Genomic DNA, 22150 nt, shown 5'->3' with positions numbered 1-22150 from the left:
CCCCTGTCCCTCTAGCGCACTTCTCCCTCACGCTCTGTCCCTCTAGCGCACTTCTCCCTCACGCTCTGTCCCTCTAGCGCACTTCTCCCTCACTCTTTCTCCCTCTAGCACACTTCTCCCTCACGCTCTGTACCTCTAGCGCACGTCTGCCTCACGCTCTGTACCTCTAGCGCACTTCTCCCTTACGCTCTGTCCCTCTAGCGCACTTCTCTCTCATGCTCTGTCCCTCTAGCGCACTTCTCTCTCACGCTCTGTCCCTCTAGCGCACTTCTCCCTCACGCTCTGTCCCTCTAGCGCACTTCTCCCTCACGCTCTGTCCCTCTAGCGCACTTCTCCCTCACGCTCTGCCCCTCTAGCGCACTTCTCCCTCACGCTCTGTCCCTCTAGCGCACTTCTCCCTCAAGCTCTGTCCCTCTATCGCACTTCTCCCTCATGCTCTGTACCTCTAGCGCACGTCTGCCTCACGCTCTGTCCCTCTAGCGCACTTCTCCCTCACGCTCTGTCCCTCTAGCGCACTTCTCCCTCACGCTCTGCCCCTCTAGCGCACTTCTCCCTCACGCTCTGTCCCTCTAGCGCACTTCTCCCTCAAGCTCTGTCCCTCTAGCACACTTCTCCCTCACGCTCTGTACCTCTAGCGCACGTCTGCCTCACGCTCTGTCCCTCTAGCGCACTTCTCCCTCACGCTCTGTCCCTCTAGCGCACTTCTCCCTCACGCTCTGTCCCTCTAGCGCACTTCTCCCTCACGCTTTCTCCCTCTAGCACACTTCTCCCTCACGCTCTGTACCTCTAGCGCACGTCTGCCTCACGCTCTGTACCTCTAGCGCACTTCTCCCTTACCCTCTGTCCCTCTAGCGCACTTCTCACTCACGCTCTCTCCCCCTCTAGCGCACTTCTCACTCACGCTCTCTCCCCCTCTAGCGCACTTCTCCCTCATGCTCTGTCCCTCTAGCGCACTTCTCACTCACGCTCTCTCCCCCTCTAGCGCACTTCTCACTCACGCTCTCTCCCCCTCTAGCGCACTTCTCCCTCACGCTCTCTCCCCCTCTAGCGCACTTCTCACTCATGCTCTCTCCCCCTCTAGCGCACTTCTCACTCACGCTCTCTCCCCCTCTAGCGCACTTCTCACTCACGCTCTCTCCCCCTCTAGCGCACTTCTCACTCACGCTCTCTCCCCGTCTAGCGCACTTCTCACTCATGCTCTGTCCCTCTAGCGCACTTCTCACTCACGCTCTCTCCCCCTCTAGCGCACTTCTCACTCACGCTCTCTCCCCCTCTAGCGCACTTCTCCCTCACGCTCTCTCCCCCTCTAGCGCACTTCTCACTCATGCTCTCTCCCCCTCTAGCGCACTTCTCACTCATGCTCTCTCCCCCTCTAGCGCACTTCTCACTCACGCTCTCTCCCCCTCTAGCGCACTTCTCACTCACGCTCTCTCCCCCTCTAGCGCACTTCTCAGTCACGCTCTCTCCCCCTCTAGCGCACTTCTCACTCACGCTCTCTCCCCCTCTAGCGCACTTCTCACTCACGCTCTCTCCCCCTCTAGCGCACTTCTCCTTCATGCTCTCTCCCCCTCTAGCGCACTTCTCACTCACGCTCTCTCCCCCTCTAGCGCACTTCTCCTTCATGCTCTGTCCCTCTAGCGGACTTCTCACTCATGCTCTCTCCCCCTCTAGCGCACTTCTCCTTCATGCTCTGTCCCTCTAGCGCACTTCTCACTCACGCTCTCTCCCCCTCTAGTGCACTTCTCACTCACGCTCTCTCCCCCTCTAGCGCACTTCTCCCTCACGCTCTCTCCCCCTCTAGCGCACTTCTCACTCATGCTCTCTCCCCCTCTAGCGCACTTCTCACTCACGCTCTCTCCCCCTCTAGCGCACTTCTCACTCACGCTCTCTCCCCCTCTAGCGCACTTCTCACTCACGCTCTCTCCCCGTCTAGCGCACTTCTCACTCATGCTCTGTCCCTCTAGCGCACTTCTCACTCACGCTCTCTCCCCCTCTAGCGCACTTCTCACTCACGCTCTCTCCCCCTCTAGCGCACTTCTCCCTCACGCTCTCTCCCCCTCTAGCGCACTTCTCACTCACGCTCTCTCCCCCTCTAGCGCACTTCTCACTCATGCTCTCTCCCCCTCTAGCGCACTTCTCACTCACGCTCTCTCCCCCTCTAGCGCACTTCTCACTCACGCTCTCTCCCCCTCTAGCGCACTTCTCACTCACGCTCTCTCCCCCTCTAGCGCACTTCTCACTCACGCTCTCTCCCCCTCTAGCGCACTTCTCACTCACGCTCTCTCCCCCTCTAGCGCACTTCTCCTTCATGCTCTCTCCCCCTCTAGCGCACTTCTCACTCACGCTCTCTCCCCCTCTAGCGCACTTCTCCTTCATGCTCTGTCCCTCTAGCGGACTTCTCACTCATGCTCTCTCCCCCTCTAGCGCACTTCTCCTTCATGCTCTGTCCCTCTAGCGCACTTCTCACTCACGCTCTCTCCCCCTCTAGTGCACTTCTCACTCACGCTCTCTCCCCCTCTAGCGCACTTCTCCCTCATGCTCTCTCCCCCTCTAGCGCACTTCTCACTCACGCTCTCTCCCCCTCTAGCACACTTCTCACTCACGCTCTCTCCCCCTCTAGCGCACTTCTCACTCACGCTCTCTCCCCCTCTAGCGCACTTCTCACTCACGCTCTCTCCCCCTCTAGCGCACTTCTTCTTCACGCTCTGTTCCTCAGTGCAGTGCTCTCTCTTTCCTCTCTATTCGTGGATATTACCACCTTCATTCTCATTTCAGGTTGGTGCTATTCCAGCAAATGCAGTGGATGACGGGCAGTGGTCGCAAGGACTGATATCTGCTGTGAGTATAAACCTATAATTTGTGCAGACCGCTGTTGTTGTCATGCTCTTGCTGTGACAAAATGTCTCAGTGGAATGTGCCACATAATACCAAGGGCTGAAACCACTTTCTCTAGATTATAGCTCAGAGCAGAGACCTGCTTATTAGGGAACGGGCAGAGAGGGGTATCTTAGGATTTGAGAAGTCGGAAGGGTTGCCCTGTTGGACACAGTATTTATTAAGCGATTTACAGCAAGAAAGCTTGGCTATTTACACTACACTTGTCTCTGTGCCATAATGTACCCTCTTCTGGTCGCCAGCTCCTCCACCTCAGTGTCCTTTCTGTGGGAAGAGTTTCTCACGAGCTTGGAAAGGCAGCATTTTCATAGTAACCCAGAGGGGCAAACAAGGCTGTTTGTTCCCCCTTAGTGTAATGTTGAGGAGCTTGTGGGTTCTTGTCGGTTGGGGGGAGGTAGGTTGCAGATAAAAAATGTTGCTGTATTTTTCATTCTCTGAATATTTCGAAATCTCTTCCACTATTTTGTTTTGGTTAACGTAATCCCAGGACTTCCTGTTGGTTTACTTGCTGCTTTCTCATATAAGAAGACAGAATGACAAGATCTTTTTTTTAACGGCAGGCTCGCATGGTGGCCGCAGCAACCAGTAACCTGTGTGAAGCAGCAAACTCGGCGGTGCAGGGTCACGCTAGTGAGGAGAAGCTAATCTCATCTGCCAAACAAGTCGCCGCTTCTACAGCTCAACTGCTTGTGGCCTGTAAAGTAAAAGCCGACCACGATTCGGAGGCAATGAAGAGATTGCAGGTCAGTGTTTTTGTGTGCTCGTGAGTGCGTATGGTGCGAGGCTGATGTATATAGTCCATGTTCAGTATGGTATCTGTGTAAGCATGGGCTCAGAATATTTTATCACCTGTAGGTGGCTGGAAATGCAGTGAAGCGAGCGTCCGATAATCTTGTAAAAGCTGCCCAGAAAGCTGCCGCATTCCAGGAACACGATGAAACTGTGGTGGTGAAAGAGAAAATGGTGGGAGGAATCGCACAGGTGAGTGGACATTTAATTGTAGATAGAATTAAGGGAGAAGACCGCTTACCAATATTCATAGGGGAGAGGCAGAAAAACCATTGAGGGCTACAGAGAGATGTGGGTGGTGTTCAGGAACCACTACATAGACTTCTGGTGGTGCTAGTGGGGGATCCGTTACAGATACTTTAGGGGAAGGCGTTATCACTTGACACTTATTCTGCACCTTCACCTAGAGCTGAATGGGTCTCGGCATCACATACTTTTATAGACAATGGTTACAGTATATGGGGTTAAACAAATGATATCATAATCACACCATTTCTTTCATGTAAGTGACAAGAGTCCATGAGCTAGTGACGTATGGGATATACATTCCTACCAGGAGGGGGCAAAGCTTCCCAAACCTCAAAATGCCTATAAATACACCCCTCACCTCACTCATACTTCAGTTTTACAAACCTTGCCTCTCATGGAGGGGGTGAAGCATTATCTGCTTGATTCTTCAGTGATAGGCGCTTCTAAGCATTCTAAAGCCCAATTCCTCTCTAAGTGCAGTGTTAGTCTGAGGGATGTAAAGTGAGTATTGCCTGATGATGTCATATTGTCACCTATGGGAAATCTATTCATAAGGCTCTCTGTAAATCCGTCGCAGGGATTCATTTCTCACCTCCCTTTATGGATCGACATTATATTCCTCTACCATTACCTCTGCTGATACGTTTCAGTGATGGTTTAGCTGTCTTCTATATACTCTTGTACCATTACCTCTGCTGATACGTTTCAGTACTGGTTTAGCTGTCTGCTATATACTCTTGTACCATTACCTCTGCTGATACGTTTCAGTACTGGTTTAGCTGTCTGCTATATACTCTTGTACCATTACCTCTGCTGATACGTTTCAGTACTGGTTTAGCTGTCTGCTATATACTCTTGTACCATTACCTCTGCTGATACGTTTCAGTACTGGTTTAGCTGTCTGCTATATACTCTTGTACCATTACCTCTGCTGATACGTTTCAGTGATGGTTTAGCTGTCTTCTATATACTCTTGTACCATTACCTCTGCTGATACGTTTCAGTACTGGTTTAGCTGTCTGCTATATACTCTTGTACCATTACCTCTGCTGATACGTTTCAGTACTGGTTTAGCTGTCTGCTATATACTCTTGTACCATTACCTCTGCTGATACGTTTCAGTACAGGTTTAGCTGTCTTCTATATACTCTTGTACCATTACCTCTGCTGATACGTTTCAGTACAGGTTTAGCTGTCTGCTATATACTCTTGTACCATTACCTCTGCTGATACGTTTCAGTACAGGTTTAGCTGTCTGCTATATACTCTTGTACCATTACCTCTGCTGATACGTTTCAGTACTGGTTTAGCTGTCTGCTATATACTCTTGTACCATTACCTCTGCTGATACGTTTCAGTACTGGTTTAGCTGTCTGCTATATACTCTTGTACCATTACCTCTGCTGATACGTTTCAGTGATGGTTTAGCTGTCTTCTATATACTCTTGTACCATTACCTCTGCTGATACGTTTCAGTACTGGTTTAGCTGTCTGCTATATACTCTTGTACCATTACCTCTGCTGATACATTTCAGTACTGGTTTAGCTGTCTGATATATACTCTTGTACCATTACCTCTGCTGATATGTTTCAGTACTGGTTTAGCTGTCTGCTATATACTCTTGTACCATTACCTCTGCTGATATGTTTCAGTACTGGTTTAGCTGTCTGCTATATACTCTTGTACCATTACCTCTGCTGATACGTTTCAGTACTTGTTTAGCTGTCTGCTATATACTCTTGTACCATTACCTCTGCTGATATGTTTCAGTACTAGTTTAGCTGTCTGCTATATACTCTTGTACCATTACGTCTGCTGATACGTTTCAGTACTGGTTTAGCTGTCTGCTATATACTCTTGTACCATTACCTCTGCTGATATGTTTCAGTACTGGTTTAGCTGTCTGCTATATACTCTTGTACCATTACCTCTGCTGATATGTTTCAGTACTGGTTTAGCTGTCTGCTATATACTCTTGTACCATTACCTCTGCTGATACGTTTCAGTACTGGTTTAGCTGTCTTCTATATACTCTTGTACCATTACCTCTGAAGATATGTTTCAGTACTGGTTTATCTCTCTGCTATATACACTTGTACCATTACGTCTGCTGATACGTTTCAGTACTGGTTTAGCTGTCTTCTATATACTCTTGTACCATTACGTCTGCTGATACGTTTCAGTACTGGTTTAGCTGTCTTCTATATACTCTTGTACCATTACCTCTGCTGATACGTTTCAGTACTGGTTTAGCTGTCTTCTATATACTCTTGTACCATTACCTCTGCTGATACGTTTCAGTACTGGTTTAGCTGTCTTCTATATACTCTTGTACCATTACCTCTGCTGATACGTTTCAGTACTGGTTTAGCCGCCTGCTATATACTCATGTACCATTACCTCTGCTGATATGTTTCAGTACTGATTTAGCTGTCTGCTATATACTCTTGTACCATTAGCTCTGCTGATATGTTTCAGTACTGGTTTAGCTGTCTGCTATATACTCTTGTACCATTACCTCTGCTGATATGTTTCAGTACTGGTTTAGCTGTCTGCTATATACTCTGGTACCATTACCTCTGCTGATATGTTTCAGTACTGGTTTAGCTGTCTGCTATATACTCTTGTACCATTACCTCTGCTGATACGTTTCAGTACTGGTTTAGCTGTCTGCTATATACTCTGGTACCATTACCTCTGCTGATATGTTTCAGTACTGGTTTAGCCGCCTGCTATATACTCTTGTACCATTACCTCTGCTGATATGTTTCAGTACTGGTTTAGCCGCCTGCTATATACTCTTGTACCATTACCTCTGCTGATATGTTTCAGTACTGGTTTAGCCGCCTGCTATATACTCATGTACCATTACCTCTGCTGATATGTTTCAGTACTGGTTTAGCTGTCTGCTATATACTCTTGTACCATTACCTCTGCTGATATGTTTCAGTACTGGTTTATCTCTCTGCTATATACTCTTGTACCATTACCTCTGTTGATACGTTTCAGTACTGGTTTAGCTGTCTGCTATATACTCCTGTACCATTACCTCTGCTGATACGTTTCAGTACTCGTTTAGCTGTCTGCTATATACTCTTGTACCATTACCTCTGCTGATATGTTTTAGTACTGGTTTAGCTGTCTGCTATATACTCTTGTACCATTACCTCTGCTGATATGTTTCAGTACTGGTTTAGCTGTCTGCTATATACTCTGGTACCATTACCTCTGCTGATATGTTTCAGTACTGGTTTAGCCGCCTGCTATATACTCTTGTACCATTACCTCTGCTGATATGTTTCAGTACTGGTTTAGCTGTCTGCTATATACTCTTGTACCATTACCTCTGCTGATACGTTTCAGTACTGATTTAGCTGTCTGCTGTATACTCATGTACCATTACCTCTGCTGATATGTTTCAGTACTGGTTTAGCCGCCTGCTATATACTCTTGTACCATTACCTCTGCTGATACGTTTCAGTACTGGTTTAGTTGTCTGCTATGTACTCTTGTACCATTACCTCTGCTGATACGTTTCAGTACTGGTTTAGCTGTCTGCTATATACTCTTGTACCATTACCTCTGCTGATACGTTTCAGTACTGGTTTAGCTGTCTGCTATATACTCATGTACCATTACCTCTGCTGATATGTTTCAGTACTGGTTTAGCTGTCTGCTATATACTCTTGTACCATTACCTCTGCTGATACGTTTCAGTACTGGTTTAGCTGTCTGCTATATACTCTTGTACCATTACCTCTGCTGATATGTTTCAGTACTGGTTTAGCTGTCTGCTATATACTCTTGTACCATTACCTCTGCTGTTATGTTTTAGTAATGGTTTAGCTGTCTGCTATATACTCTTGTACCATTACCTCTGCTGATATGTTTTAGTACTGGTTTAGCTGTCTGCTATATACTCTTGTACCATTACCTCTGCTGATATGTTTCAGTACTGGTTTAGCTGTCTGCTATATACTCTTGTACCATTACCTCTGCTGATATGTTTCAGTACTGGTCAAGCTGTCTGCTATATACTCTTGTACCATTTCCTCTGCTGATACGTTTCAGTACTGGTTTAGCTGTCTCCTATATACACTTGTAACATTACCTCTGCTGATATGTTTCAGTACTGGTTTAGCTGTCTGCTATATACTCTTGTACCATTACCTCTGCTGATATGTTTCAGTACTGGTCAAGCTGTCTGCTATATACTCTTGTACCATTTCCTCTGCTGATACGTTTCAGTACTGGTTTAGCTGTCTGCTATATACTCTTGTACCATTACCTCTGCTGATACGTTTCAGTACTGGTTTAGCTGTCTGCTATATACTCTTGTACCATTACCTCTGCTGATATGTTTCAGTACTGGTTTAGCTGTCTGCTATATACTCTTGTACCATTACCTCTGCTGATATGTTTCAGTACTGGTTTAGCTGTCTGCTATATACTCTTGTACCATTACCTCTGCTGATACGTTTCAGTACTCGTTTAGCTGTCTGCTATATACTCTTGTACCATTACTTCTGCTGATACGTTTCAGTACTGGTTTAGCTGTCTGCTGTATACTCATGTACCATTACCTCTGCTGATATGTTTCAGTACTGGTTTAGCCGCCTGCTATATACTCTTGTACCATTACCTCTGCTGATACGTTTCAGTACTGGTTTAGTTGTCTGCTATGTACTCTTGTACCATTACCTCTGCTGATACGTTTCAGTACTGGTTTAGCTGTCTGCTATATACTCTTGTACCATTACCTCTGCTGATACGTTTCAGTACTGGTTTAGCTGTCTGCTATATACTCATGTACCATTACCTCTGCTGATATGTTTCAGTACTGGTTTAGCTGTCTGCTATATACTCTTGTACCATTACCTCTGCTGATATGTTTTAGTACTGGTTTAGCTGTCTGCTATATACTCTTGTACCATTACCTCTGCTGATATGTTTCAGTACTGGTTTAGCTGTCTGCTATATACTCTTGTACCATTACCTCTGCTGATATGTTTCAGTACTGGTTTAGCTGTCTGCTATATACTCTTGTACCATTACCTCTGCTGATATGTTTCAGTACTGGTTTAGCTGTCTGCTATATACTCTTGTACCATTACCTCTGCTGATACGTTTCAGTACTCGTTTAGCTGTCTGCTATATACTCTTGTACCATTACTTCTGCTGATACGTTTCAGTACTGGTTTAGCTGTCTGCTATATACTCTTGTACCATTACCTCTGCTGATACGTTTCAGTACTGGTTTAGCTGTCTGCTATATACTCTTGTACCATTACCTCTGCTGATATGTTTCAGTACTGGTTTAGCTGTCTGCTATATACTCTTGTACCATTACCTCTGCTGATACGTTTCAGTACAGGTTTAGCTGTCTGCTATATACTCTTGTACCATTACCTCTGCTGATACGTTTCAGTACTGGTTTAGCTGTCTGCTATATACTCTTGTACCATTACCTCTGCTGATATGTTTCAGTACTGGTTTAGCTGTCTGCTATATACTCTGGTACCATTACCTCTGCTGATATGTTTCAGTACTGGTTTAGCCGCCTGCTATATACTCTTGTACCATTACCTCTGCTGATATGTTTCAGTACTGGTTTAGCTGTCTGCTATATACTCTTGTACCATTACCTCTGCTGATACGTTTCAGTACTGGTTTAGCTGTCTGCTATATACTCTTGTACCATTACCTCTGCTGATATGTTTCAGTACTGGTTTAGCTGTCTGCTATATACTCTTGTACCATTACCTCTGCTGATATGTTTTAGTACTGGTTTAGCTGTCTGCTATATACTCTTGTACCATTACCTCTGCTGATATGTTTTAGTACTGGTTTAGCTGTCTGCTATATACTCTTGTACCATTACCTCTGCTGATATGTTTCAGTACTGGTTTAGCTGTCTGCTATATACTCTTGTACCATTACCTCTGCTGATACGTTTCAGTACTGGTTTATCTCTCTGCTATATACTCCTCTACCATTACCTCTGCTGATACGTTTCAGTACTGGTTTAGCTGTCTGCTATATACTCTTGTACCATTACCTCTGCTGATACGTTTCAGTACTGGTTTAGCTGTCTGCTATATACTCTTGTACCATTAGCTCTGCTGATATGATTCAGTACTGGTTTAGCTGTCTGCTATATACTCTTGTACCATTACCTCTGCTGATACGTTTCAGTACTGGTTTAGCTGTCTGCTATATACTCTTGTACCATTACCTCTGCTAATATGTTTCTGTACTGGTTTAGCTGTCTGCTATATACTCTTGTACCATTACCTCTGCTGATATGTTTCAGTACTGGTTTAGCTGTCTGCTATATACTCTTGTACCATTACCTCTGCTGATATGTTTTAGTACTGGTTTAGCTGTCTGCTATATACTCTTGTACCATTACCTCTGCTGATATGTTTCAGTACTGGTTTAGCTGTCTGCTATATACTCTTGTACCATTACCTCTGCTGATATGTTTCAGTACTGGTTTAGCTGTCTGCTATATACTCTTGTACCATTACCTCTGCTGATATGTTTCAGTACTGGTTTAGCTGTCTGCTATATACTCTTGTACCATTACCTCTGCTGATACGTTTCAGTACTCGTTTAGCTGTCTGCTATATACTCCTCTACCATTACCTCTGCTGATACGTTTCAGTACTGGTTTAGCTGTCTGCTATATACTCTTGTACTATTACCTCTGCTGATATGTTTTAGTACTGGTTTAGCTGTCTGCTATATACTCTTGTACCATTACCTCTGCTGATATGTTTCAGTACTGGTTTAGCTGTCTGCTATATACTCTTGTACCATTACCTCTGCTGATACGTTTTAGTACTGGTTTAGCTGTCTGCTATATACTCCTCTACCATTACCTCTGCTGATACGTTTCAGTACTGGTTTAGCTGTCTGCTATATACTCTTGTACTATTACCTCTGCTGATATGTTTCAGTACTGGTTTAGCTGTCTGCTATATACTCCTCTACCATTACCTCTGCTGATATGTTTCAGTACTGGTTTAGCTATCTGCTATATTCTCTTGTACCATTACCTCTGCTGATATGTTTCAGTACTGGTTTAGCTGTCTGCTATATACTCTTGTACCATTACCTCTGCTGATATGTTTCAGTACTGGTTTAGCTGTCTGCTATATACTCTTGTACCATTACCTCTGCTGATATGTTTCAGTACTGGTTTAGCTGTCTGCTATATACTTTTGTACCATTACCTCTGCTGATATGTTTCAGTACTGGTTTGGCTGTCTGCTATATACTCTTGTACCATTACCTCTGCTGATATGTTTCAGTACTGGTTTAGCTGTGTGCTATATACTCTTGTACCATTACGTCTGCTGATATGTTTCAGTACTGGTTCGGCTGTCTGCTATATACTCCTCTACCATTACCTCTGCTGATACGTTTCAGTACTGGTTTAGCTGTCTGCTATATACTCTTGTACCATTACCCCTGCTGATACGTTTCAGTACTGGTTTAGCTGTCTGCTATATACTCTTGTACCATTAGTTCTGCTGATATGTTTCACTACTGGTTTAGCTGTCTGCTATATACTCTTGTACCATTACCTCTGCTGATATGTTTCAGTACTGGTTCGGCTGTCTGCTATATACTCCTCTACCATTACCTCTGCTGATACGTTTCAGTACTGGTTTAGCTGTCTGCTATATACTCATGTACCATTACCTCTGCTGATATGTTTCAGTACTGGTTTAGCTGTCTGCTATATACTCATGTACCATTACCTCTGCTGATATGTTTCAGTACTGGTTTAGCTGTCTGCTATATACTCATGTACCATTACCTCTGCTGATATGTTTCAGTACTGGTTTAGCTGTCTGCTATATACTCATGTACCATTACCTCTGCTGATATGTTTCAGTACTGGTTTAGCTGTCTGCTATATACTCTTGTACCATTACCTCTGCTGATATGTTTCAGTACTGGTTTAGCTGTTTGCTATATACTCTTGTACCATTACCTCTGCTGATACGTTTCAGTACTGGTTTAGCTGTCTGCTATATACTCTTGTACCATTACCTCTGCTGATACGTTTCAGTACTGGTTTAGCTGTCTGCTATATACTCTTATACCATTACCTCTGCTGATACTTTTCAGTACTGGTTTAGCTGTCTGCTATATACTCTTGTACCATTACCTCTGCTGATAGGTTTCAGTACTGGTTTAGCTGTCTGCTATATACTCTTGTACCATTACCTCTGCTGATGAGTTTCAGTACTGGTTTAGCTGTCTGCTATATACTCTTGTACCATTACCTCTGCTGATACGTTTCAGTACTGGTTTAGCTGTCTGCTATATACTCTTGTACCATTACCTCTGCTGATACATTTCAGTACTGGTTTAGCTGTCTGCTATATACTCTTGTACCATTACCTCTGCTGCTATGTTTCAGTATTGGTTTAGCTGTCTGCTATATACTCTTGTACCATTACCTCTGCTGATATGTTTCAGTACTGGTTTAGCTGTGTGCTATATACTCTTGTACCATTACCTCTGCTGATATGTTTCAGTACTGGTTTAGCTGTCTGCTATATACTCTTGTACCATTACCTCTGCTGATATGTTTCAGTACTTGTTTAGTTGTTTGCTATATACTCTTGTACCATTACCTCTGCTGATATGTTTCAGTACTTGTTTAGTTGTTTGCTATATACTCCTCTACCATTACCTCTGCTGATATGTTTCAGTACTGGTTTAGCTGTCTGCTATATACTCCTATACCATTACCTCTGCTGATACGTTTCAGTACTGGTTTAGCTGTCTGCTATATACTCCTGTACCATTAGTTCTGCTGATATGTTTCAGTACTGGTTTAGCTGTCTGCTATATACTCTTGTACCATTACCTCTGCTGATATGATTCAGTACTGGTTTAGCTGTCTGCTATATACTCTTGTGCCATTACCTCTGCTGATACGTTTCAGTACTGGTTTAGCTGTCTGCTATATACTCTTGTACCATTAGCTCTGCTGATACGTTTCAGTAATGGTTTAGTTGTCTGCTATATACTCTTGTACCATTACCTCTGCTGATATGTTTCAGTACTGGTTTAGCTGTCTGCTATATACTCTTGTACCATTACCTCTGCTGATATGTTTCAGTACTGGTTTAGCTATATGCTATATACTCTTGTACCATTACCTCTGCTGATATGTTTCGGTACTGGTTTAGCTGTTTGCTATATACTCCTCTACCATTACCTCTGCTGATACGTTTCAGTACTTGTTTAGCTGTCTGCTATATACTCTTGTACCATTACCTCTGCTGATACGTTTTTAGTACTGGTTTAGCTGTCTGCTATATACTCTTGTACCATTACCTCTGCTGATATGTTTCAGTACTGGTTTAGCTGTCTGTTATATACTCTGGTACCATTACCTCTGCTGATACGTTTCAGTACTCGTTTAGCTGTCTGCTATATACTCTTGTACCATTACCTCTGCTGATACGTTTCAGTACTGGTTTAGCTGTCTGCTATATACTCTTGTACCATTACCTCTGCTGATATGTTTCAGTACTGGTTTAGCTGTCTGCTATATACTCTTGTACCATTACCTCTGCTGATATGTTTCAGTATTGGTTTAGCTGTCTGCTATATACTCTTGTACCATTACCTCTGCTGATACATTTCAGTACTGGTTTAGCTGTCTGCTATATACTCTTGTACCATTACCTCTTCTGATACGTTTCAGTACTGGTTTATCTCTCTGCTATATACTCTTGTACCATTACCTCTTCTGATACGTTTCAGTACTGGTTTATCTCTCTGCTATATACTCTTGTACCATTACCTCTTCTGATACGTTTCAGTACTGGTTTATCTCTCTGCTATATACTCTTGTACCATTACCTCTTCTGATACGTTTCAGTACTGGTTTATCTCTCTGCTATATACTCTTGTACCATTACCTCTGCTGATATGTTTCAGTACTGGTTTATCTCTCTGCTATATACTCTTGTACCATTACCTCTGCTGATACGTTTCACTACTGGTTTAGCTGTCTGCTATATACTCTTATACCATTACCTCTGCTGATACGTTTCAGTACTGGTTTAGCTGTCTGCTCTATACTCTTGTACCATTACCTCTGCTGATATGTTTCAGTGCTGGTTTAGCTGTCTGCTATATACTCTTGTACCATTACCTCTTCTGATATGTTTCACTACTGGTTTAGCTGTCTGCTATATACTCTTGTACCATTACCTCTGCTGATACGTTTCAGTACTGGTTTAGTTATCTGCTATATACTCCTGTACCATTACCTCTGCTGATACGTTTCAGTACTGGTTTAGCTGTCTGCTATATACTCTTGTACCATTACCTCTGCTGATACGTTTCAGTACTGGTTTAGCTGTCTGCTATATACTCTTGTACCATTACCTCTGCTGATATGTTTCAGTACTGGTTAAGCTGTCTGCTATATACTCTTGTACCATTACCTCTGCTGATACGTTTCAGTACTGGTTTAGCTGTCTGCTATATACTCTTGTACCATTACCTCTGCTGATACGTTTCAGTACTGGTTTAGCTGTCTGCTATATACTCTTGTACCATTACCTCTGCTGATATGTTTCAGTACTGGTTTAGCTGTCTGCTATATACTCTTGTACCATTACCTCTGCTGATATGTTTCAGTACTGGTTTAGCTGTCTGCTATATACTCTTGTACCATTACCTCTGCTGATATATATTTCAGTACTGGTTTAGCTGTCTGCTATATACTCTTGTACCATTACCTCTGCTGATATGTTTCAGTACTGGTTTAGCTGTCTGCTATATACTCTTGTACCATTACCTCTGCTGATATGTTTCAGTACTGGTTTAGCTGTCTGCTATATACTCTTGTACCATTACCTCTGCTGATATGTTTCAGTACTGGTTTGGCTGTCTGCTATATACTCTTGTACCATTACCTCTGGGCATTTAAAAATGATTCTTCTGTTGAACAGATTTGCAAGGCTGCAACTTGGTCGTCTCTTCACACTTTTTCCAAATTTTACAAATTTGATACTTTTGCCTTGTCTGATGCTGTTTTTGAGAGAAAGCAGTGGTGTCTTCTGTTTAGGTTCCTGTCTTGTCCCTCCCTTTCATCCGTGTCCTATAGCTTTGGTATTGTATCCCATAAGTAAGGATGAAATCCGTGGACTCGTCATATCTTGTAAAAGAAAATGAAATTCATGCTTACCTGATAAATTTATTTATTTTACGATATGACGAGTCCACGGCCCACCCTGTCGTTTTCTAAGACAGGTTTTTTATTTTTGTTAAACTTCAGTCACCTCTGCTCCTTGTCTTTTCCTTTCTCTTCCTAACTTTGGTCGAATGACTGGGTTGGGGGGGAAGGGAGGAGGTATTTATGCAGCTCTGCTGTGGAGCTCTTTGCCTCCTCCTGCTGACCAGTTGGCGATATCCCACAAGTAAAGGATGAATCCGTGGACTCGTCGTATCATAGAAGAAATCAATTTATCAGGTAAGCATAAATTTCCTTTTTTCAGGTATGGGAAAAGTCAAGGATTTCTTTTTCCCTTTTTTCCTGTCTGTAATAAACTGTCTCCTTTAATTATCAGCATGTGTGACAGACCCTTCTGTCAGGACTGAAGGAGTTAATTGTGTTTAGCTAAGAAACTAATTTCTAAAGACAGAGTTGCTGGCTCCAGCTATAATCTAATTAGTGCTAAGCATTCTATTGTTTGATCACCTCCAGAGAGAAAACGCCTAAGTGATAAGAAGGGCCAAGAGTGTCTTGTGGTTGAAGTGTTTAAGTAATATAATTCTATTGTATCATGTCAAAGGGCTTGTTCCCTCCATGTAATGTACAACAGTCTTTCAACCCCCATCTGGGGGGGGGGGTGTCAAACCTGTATAAATACTAGGCATCTAGCCTTTAATAAATGTCAGTCTGTTTTAAACCTGAAAACTGGCTTGGTTGTGAATTGCTGATTCCCTATGCAGGACATTGTTCATCTGGTATTAACCTTGGTATCCTGTTGGTACCGTAACAATTGGTGGCAAGCGACGGAATGAACCTTATCGCCCAGAAGAGCAACTACACAAGCCAGTAACCTCAGGAAGAGGGGGATTATTACAATACTGACTAAGATGGAAAAGAGAAAAGTAAATTTTGCAGCTTTTAAAAACTTCCTGGAAACAGAAGGAGAGATTGATGGGTACCTTGCGGATTTTGAGAGGCAATGTGCACTACACAAGGTACCCGCAGAGGACTGGGTCACGATATTATCTGGAAAATTATCCGGCCGGGCCAGAGAGGCTTTTCGGGCCATTCGAGATGAGGAAGTCAGGGATTATAATACGGTAAAAGAGGCTCTGCTCTCCAGGTATGCGGTTACTCCGGAGGCATACCGGAGGCGGTTCAGAGACACTGTTAAATTAGCTGGAGATTCCTACCTTGAGTGGGCATGTAAGGTGCACCGCACAGCAGCTCACTGGATAGCGGGGTGCCAAGCCATATCTGGGGAAGAGGTGCTGCAGCTATTCCTGTTGGAACATTGCTTCGACAAGTTACCCGCAGGAGTTCGAGAGTGGGTTCGGGACCGTAAACCCTCCACCCTGCAGGAAGCGGCTCGCTTGGCAGATGAGTATACGGATGCCCGCAAACTGGACACTGCTACCACTAAGCCCCCTGCTAGAGTGGAGTACAGACCCCCAGTCACCCCAGCAGCTGCCAGTTACCAAACCCCGGCGCACCGCTATACCACACGGCCTCCGGCCACGAACTACCCTCAGAGAGCCCTGTTCAATTTGCGGGGCTACTCACAACCGATTCGATGCTTTGGATGTAAGCAACTAGGGCACAAAAGACCAGAGTGTCCCCTAAACGCAGCGAACCAAGCGCAGTCCTGGAGAAGACCTGCCGGCGGAATCCCACGTAATCCTCAGCCTGCGGCCCGCTACGTAGAGGCGCAAGAATGCTGGAGCATCCTACATGAGGCAGACCTTGTGCAAGCTGCCCACCGGAATAACCGGCAACTGGTTAAAGTGAATGGGAAGAAGGTCAGTGGTCTACGGGATACTGGTGCTACCATGACCTTGCTTCAAAAGAACTTGGTGTCTGAGAAACAGTACACTGGAGACACTGTGGCTGTGAGGGTAGCAAGGGGCGATGTGTTCAGCCTACCTGTTGCCAGGGTACATTTGGATTGGGGAGTGGGCGCTAGACCTGTGAATGTGGGGGTCAAGAAGGACTTACCTGCTGATGTTCTTCTTGGAAATGACTTGGCCCCCCTTGTTTCTGCCTACGCTCCTATGGGTCCCGCTGATGTTAACTCTGTGACTACCCGTGCCCAGATCCGTGCAGCAGAGACTGACCCACCTGCTGCTAAGCCCCAGGACGCTGAGCTCAGTAAATCTCTATCCGCTATTGATATGTGGAGGTCCCGTTACAATGCGCTGATGAAGGAGAAGAGGAGCGCAGAGGAAAAAGCACGTTTAGAACGTGAATCTCTGCTAGACAAGCTGCACCGACAGACTGCAGAAAACACCAGCTTGAGAGTGGGACATGAAACCTTAAAGACAAACTTAGCGACACTTGAGGAGAAGCTGACGCTGGCTCATAGTGAGGTGCAGCAACTCAAGGGCACCCTATGTCAGTATGAAGGGATTGTGGATACCTATAAAGAGCAGGTACAGAAAACTCGTAAAGAAGCTGATGGGATTTTGAAGGACTGTTTAGCCCTAGTCTGGGCACTGAGGAAGTTGAACCCTTCTTTGTATGGACAGGAATTCTCTCTCATAACGGGAATACAGATGGATTGTCCTGGCAAACTGACATGCCTACCACCTCCTAGTCCGGTCATCCCCAGGTTGACCCGCCAAAGGGTCAAGCCGGGTCTGCCGGAGTGTTCCACAACGGGGGAGATATGTGACAGACCCTTCTGTCAGGACTGAAGGAGTTAATTGTGTTTAGCTAAGAAACTAATTTCTAAAGACAGAGTTGCTGGCTCCAGCTATAATCTAATTAGTGCTAAGCATTCTATTGTTTGATCACCTCCAGAGAGAAAACGCCTAAGTGATAAGAAGGGCCAAGAGTGTCTTGTGGTTGAAGTGTTTAAGTAATATAATTCTATTGTATCATGTCAAAGGGCTTGTTCCCTCCATGTAATGTACAACAGTCTTTCAACCCCCATCTGGGGGGGGGTGTCAAACCTGTATAAATACTAGGCATCTAGCCTTTAATAAATGTCAGTCTGTTTTAAACCTGAAAACTGGCTTGGTTGTGAATTGCTGATTCCCTATGCAGGACATTGTTCATCTGGTATTAACCTTGGTATCCTGTTGGTACCGTAACAATTGGTGGCAAGCGACGGAATGAACCTTATCGCCCAGAAGAGCAACTACACAAGCCAGTAACCTCAGGAAGAGGGGGATTATTACAATACTGACTAAGATGGAAAAGAGAAAAGTAAATTTTGCAGCTTTTAAAAACTTCCTGGAAACAGAAGGAGAGATTGATGGGTACCTTGCGGATTTTGAGAGGCAATGTGCACTACACAAGGTACCCGCAGAGGACTGGGTCACGATATTATCTGGAAAATTATCCGGCCGGGCCAGAGAGGCTTTTCGGGCCATTCGAGATGAGGAAGTCAGGGATTATAATACGGTAAAAGAGGCTCTGCTCTCCAGGTATGCGGTTACTCCGGAGGCATACCGGAGGCGGTTCAGAGACACTGTTAAATTAGCTGGAGATTCCTACCTTGAGTGGGCATGTAAGGTGCACCGCACAGCAGCTCACTGGATAGCGGGGTGCCAAGCCATATCTGGGGAAGAGGTGCTGCAGCTATTCCTGTTGGAACATTGCTTCGACAAGTTACCCGCAGGAGTTCGAGAGTGGGTTCGGGACCGTAAACCCTCCACCCTGCAGGAAGCGGCTCGCTTGGCAGATGAGTATACGGATGCCCGCAAACTGGACACTGCTACCACTAAGCCCCCTGCTAGAGTGGAGTACAGACCCCCCAGTCACCCCAGCAGCTGCCAGTTACCAAACCCCGGCGCACCGCTATACCACACGGCCTCCGGCCACGAACTACCCTCAGAGAGCCCTGTTCAATTTGCGGGGCTACTCACAACCGATTCGATGCTTTGGATGTAAGCAACTAGGGCACAAAAGACCAGAGTGTCCCCTAAACGCAGCGAACCAAGCGCAGTCCTGGAGAAGACCTGCCGGCGGAATCCCACGTAATCCTCAGCCTGCGGCCCGCTACGTAGAGGCGCAAGAATGCTGGAGCATCCTACATGAGGCAGACCTTGTGCAAGCTGCCCACCGGAATAACCGGCAACTGGTTAAAGTGAATGGGAAGAAGGTCAGTGGTCTACGGGATACTGGTGCTACCATGACCTTGCTTCAAAAGAACTTGGTGTCTGAGAAACAGTACACTGGAGACACTGTGGCTGTGAGGGTAGCAAGGGGCGATGTGTTCAGCCTACCTGTTGCCAGGGTACATTTGGATTGGGGAGTGGGCGCTAGACCTGTGAATGTGGGGGTCAAGAAGGACTTACCTGCTGATGTTCTTCTTGGAAATGACTTGGCCCCCCTTGTTTCTGCCTACGCTCCTATGGGTCCCGCTGATGTTAACTCTGTGACTACCCGTGCCCAGATCCGTGCAGCAGAGACTGACCCACCTGCTGCTAAGCCCCAGGACGCTGAGCTCAGTAAATCTCTATCCGCTATTGATATGTGGAGGTCCCGTTACAATGCGCTGATGAAGGAGAAGAGGAGCGCAGAGGAAAAAGCACGTTTAGAACGTGAATCTCTGCTAGACAAGCTGCACCGACAGACTGCAGAAAACACCAGCTTGAGAGTGGGACATGAAACCTTAAAGACAAACTTAGCGACACTTGAGGAGAAGCTGACGCTGGCTCATAGTGAGGTGCAGCAACTCAAGGGCACCCTATGTCAGTATGAAGGGATTGTGGATACCTATAAAGAGCAGGTACAGAAAACTCGTAAAGAAGCTGATGGGATTTTGAAGGACTGTTTAGCCCTAGTCTGGGCACTGAGGAAGTTGAACCCTTCTTTGTATGGACAGGAATTCTCTCTCATAACGGGAATACAGATGGATTGTCCTGGCAAACTGACATGCCTACCACCTCCTAGTCCGGTCATCCCCAGGTTGACCCGCCAAAGGGTCAAGCCGGGTCTGCCGGAGTGTTCCACAACGGGGGAGATATGTGACAGACCCTTCTGTCAGGACTGAAGGAGTTAATTGTGTTTAGCTAAGAAACTAATTTCTAAAGACAGAGTTGCTGGCTCCAGCTATAATCTAATTAGTGCTAAGCATTCTATTGTTTGATCACCTCCAGAGAGAAAACGCCTAAGTGATAAGAAGGGCCAAGAGTGTCTTGTGGTTGAAGTGTTTAAGTAATATAATTCTATTGTATCATGTCAAAGGGCTTGTTCCCTCCATGTAATGTACAACAGTCTTTCAACCCCCATCTGGGGGGGGGGGGGTGTCAAACCTGTATAAATACTAGGCATCTAGCCTTTAATAAATGTCAGTCTGTTTTAAACCTGAAAACTGGCTTGGTTGTGAATTGCTGATTCCCTATGCAGGACATTGTTCATCTGGTATTAACCTTGGTATCCTGTTGGTACCGTAACAGCATGGTACTTAAAGTAGTAAGGGCCTCTATTATTATAGATGCTCCGTTCAGGATGGAGACCTTTATGGACTTGTGCGCCATCCTTTGGTGCGACACCTGGTCTGATTTCAGAGAGAGGACAATTTTTTTCTTTCTGTCGCTAATGTTGCCTTTCCTAAAGGAAACCCACAGTTCACTCTCATTCAGCATGTAGGGTTTACCCTGAGCCAGGATCGGATCCTATAGAGCAGTGTTTTTCAACCAGTGTGCCGTGGCACACTAGTGTGCCGTGAGAGATCCTCAGGTGTGCCACGGCAGACTGACAACAGTGTGACATATTTTTTAAACTTTGCTTGTTTTTTACTCCCAGTGCAGGGGTAGTTTGTAGGAGGCATGGCATAACAGCACAATACATACAGTATGTGTGTGTTTGTGTGTATGTGTATATATATGCTGTATTAGGCTACAATGTGTGATTTTTTTTTTTTTATTTTGGGATGGTGGTGTGCCACAGGATTTTTTTAATGTAAAAAAGTGTGCCACGGCAAAAAAAAGGTTAAAAATCACTGCTATAGAGGGCAATCTATCTCAGTTTTTGTCCTAGATCCCTAAGGTGGGCTGTTGATATAGTACTCCAGGGTTTCGATTTGGAATTCAACCCCTTCCTCCCAGGAGCAGGTTTCACCTCTCAAGATTATCTGCTGTCAGATAAGAAGTGAGGCATTCTTGTAATGTATTCAGGATCTTCCTTCCTGAGAGTGATTGTCAAGTTCCAGTTCTGGAACAGGGGTTTGTATAATTTCCATTCTGTTTGTGGTTCCAGAGGGAACTTTTTGTCCTAATTTAGAACTGAATTGTCTAAACAGTTTCTCAGAGTACTGTTCTTCAAGATGGAGGCTATTCGCTCCATTCTTCCTTGGTGCAGAGGGTCAGTTTATTATGACCTTAGACCTAACGGATGCGTACTCTCAGGTTCCCATTAAATGGTTCTTCTGAGATTTTTGAGTTTTACTTTCTGACCAAACTTTTTCAGTTTGTGGTTCAACAATGGCTTTGCCATAGCTTCCTGCCAGGACGACCTATTGGTTTAGGCGACATCCTTCGTCTAGTAAAATCTCATTTGACTTGCTTCGTTCACGTTTCGAATTGGAGCTGGGAAAGAAGTCCCTTGTCTCAGCTACAGGGTAGTCTGCGTGGGGGACTATAATTGTTTCCCTATCGATGTAAATCCTTCTGACAGAAAAAACAAATTCCTTCTCTTTTCAGTCTACTGTTCGGCATCTGCAGTTCAGTATATGGAGGCAATTGGTATGAGGGTGCTTCCATGGACATCATTCCTCATTCTATTTCATTTGAGAGCTTTGCAGTTGGGCATGCTCATTTAGAGAAATGGGGATTATTCAGATGTCTCTGGGAATAGATCCAGATGACAGGAATCTCTTCCCGTGGTGGTTTTTCAGGAATTTTGGTCTCGGCACACATGCTTCAGAGAGCGTCCTGGGCGTTTGTGATTGCGAACACCAGTCTGCTGGGCTGGGAGGAGTCTGGGACTCGTTGAAGGCGCAGGGACGTTGG

At 45.0% G+C, this 22150-nt stretch overlaps 1 protein-coding gene across 1 annotated transcript in view; it reads left to right on the top strand.

Moving 5' to 3' along the window:
- The window catches only part of TLN1 (talin 1), a gene marked incomplete in the record, with an annotated part of 895533 nt that overhangs the window by 834028 nt on the left and 39355 nt on the right, over window positions 1–22150 (top strand). Inside the window, 3 exon segments of the mRNA XM_053700951.1 lie at window positions 2776–2838; window positions 3456–3638; window positions 3751–3876. Of these exon segments, the coding sequence (XP_053556926.1) occupies window positions 2776–2838; window positions 3456–3638; window positions 3751–3876 (372 nt within the window).

Source organism: Bombina bombina, chromosome 2, assembly GCF_027579735.1.
Source record: "Bombina bombina isolate aBomBom1 chromosome 2, aBomBom1.pri, whole genome shotgun sequence".
Classification (NCBI taxonomy): domain Eukaryota; kingdom Metazoa; phylum Chordata; class Amphibia; order Anura; family Bombinatoridae; genus Bombina; species Bombina bombina.
This window is presented reverse-complemented; position numbering and strand designations above follow the sequence as displayed.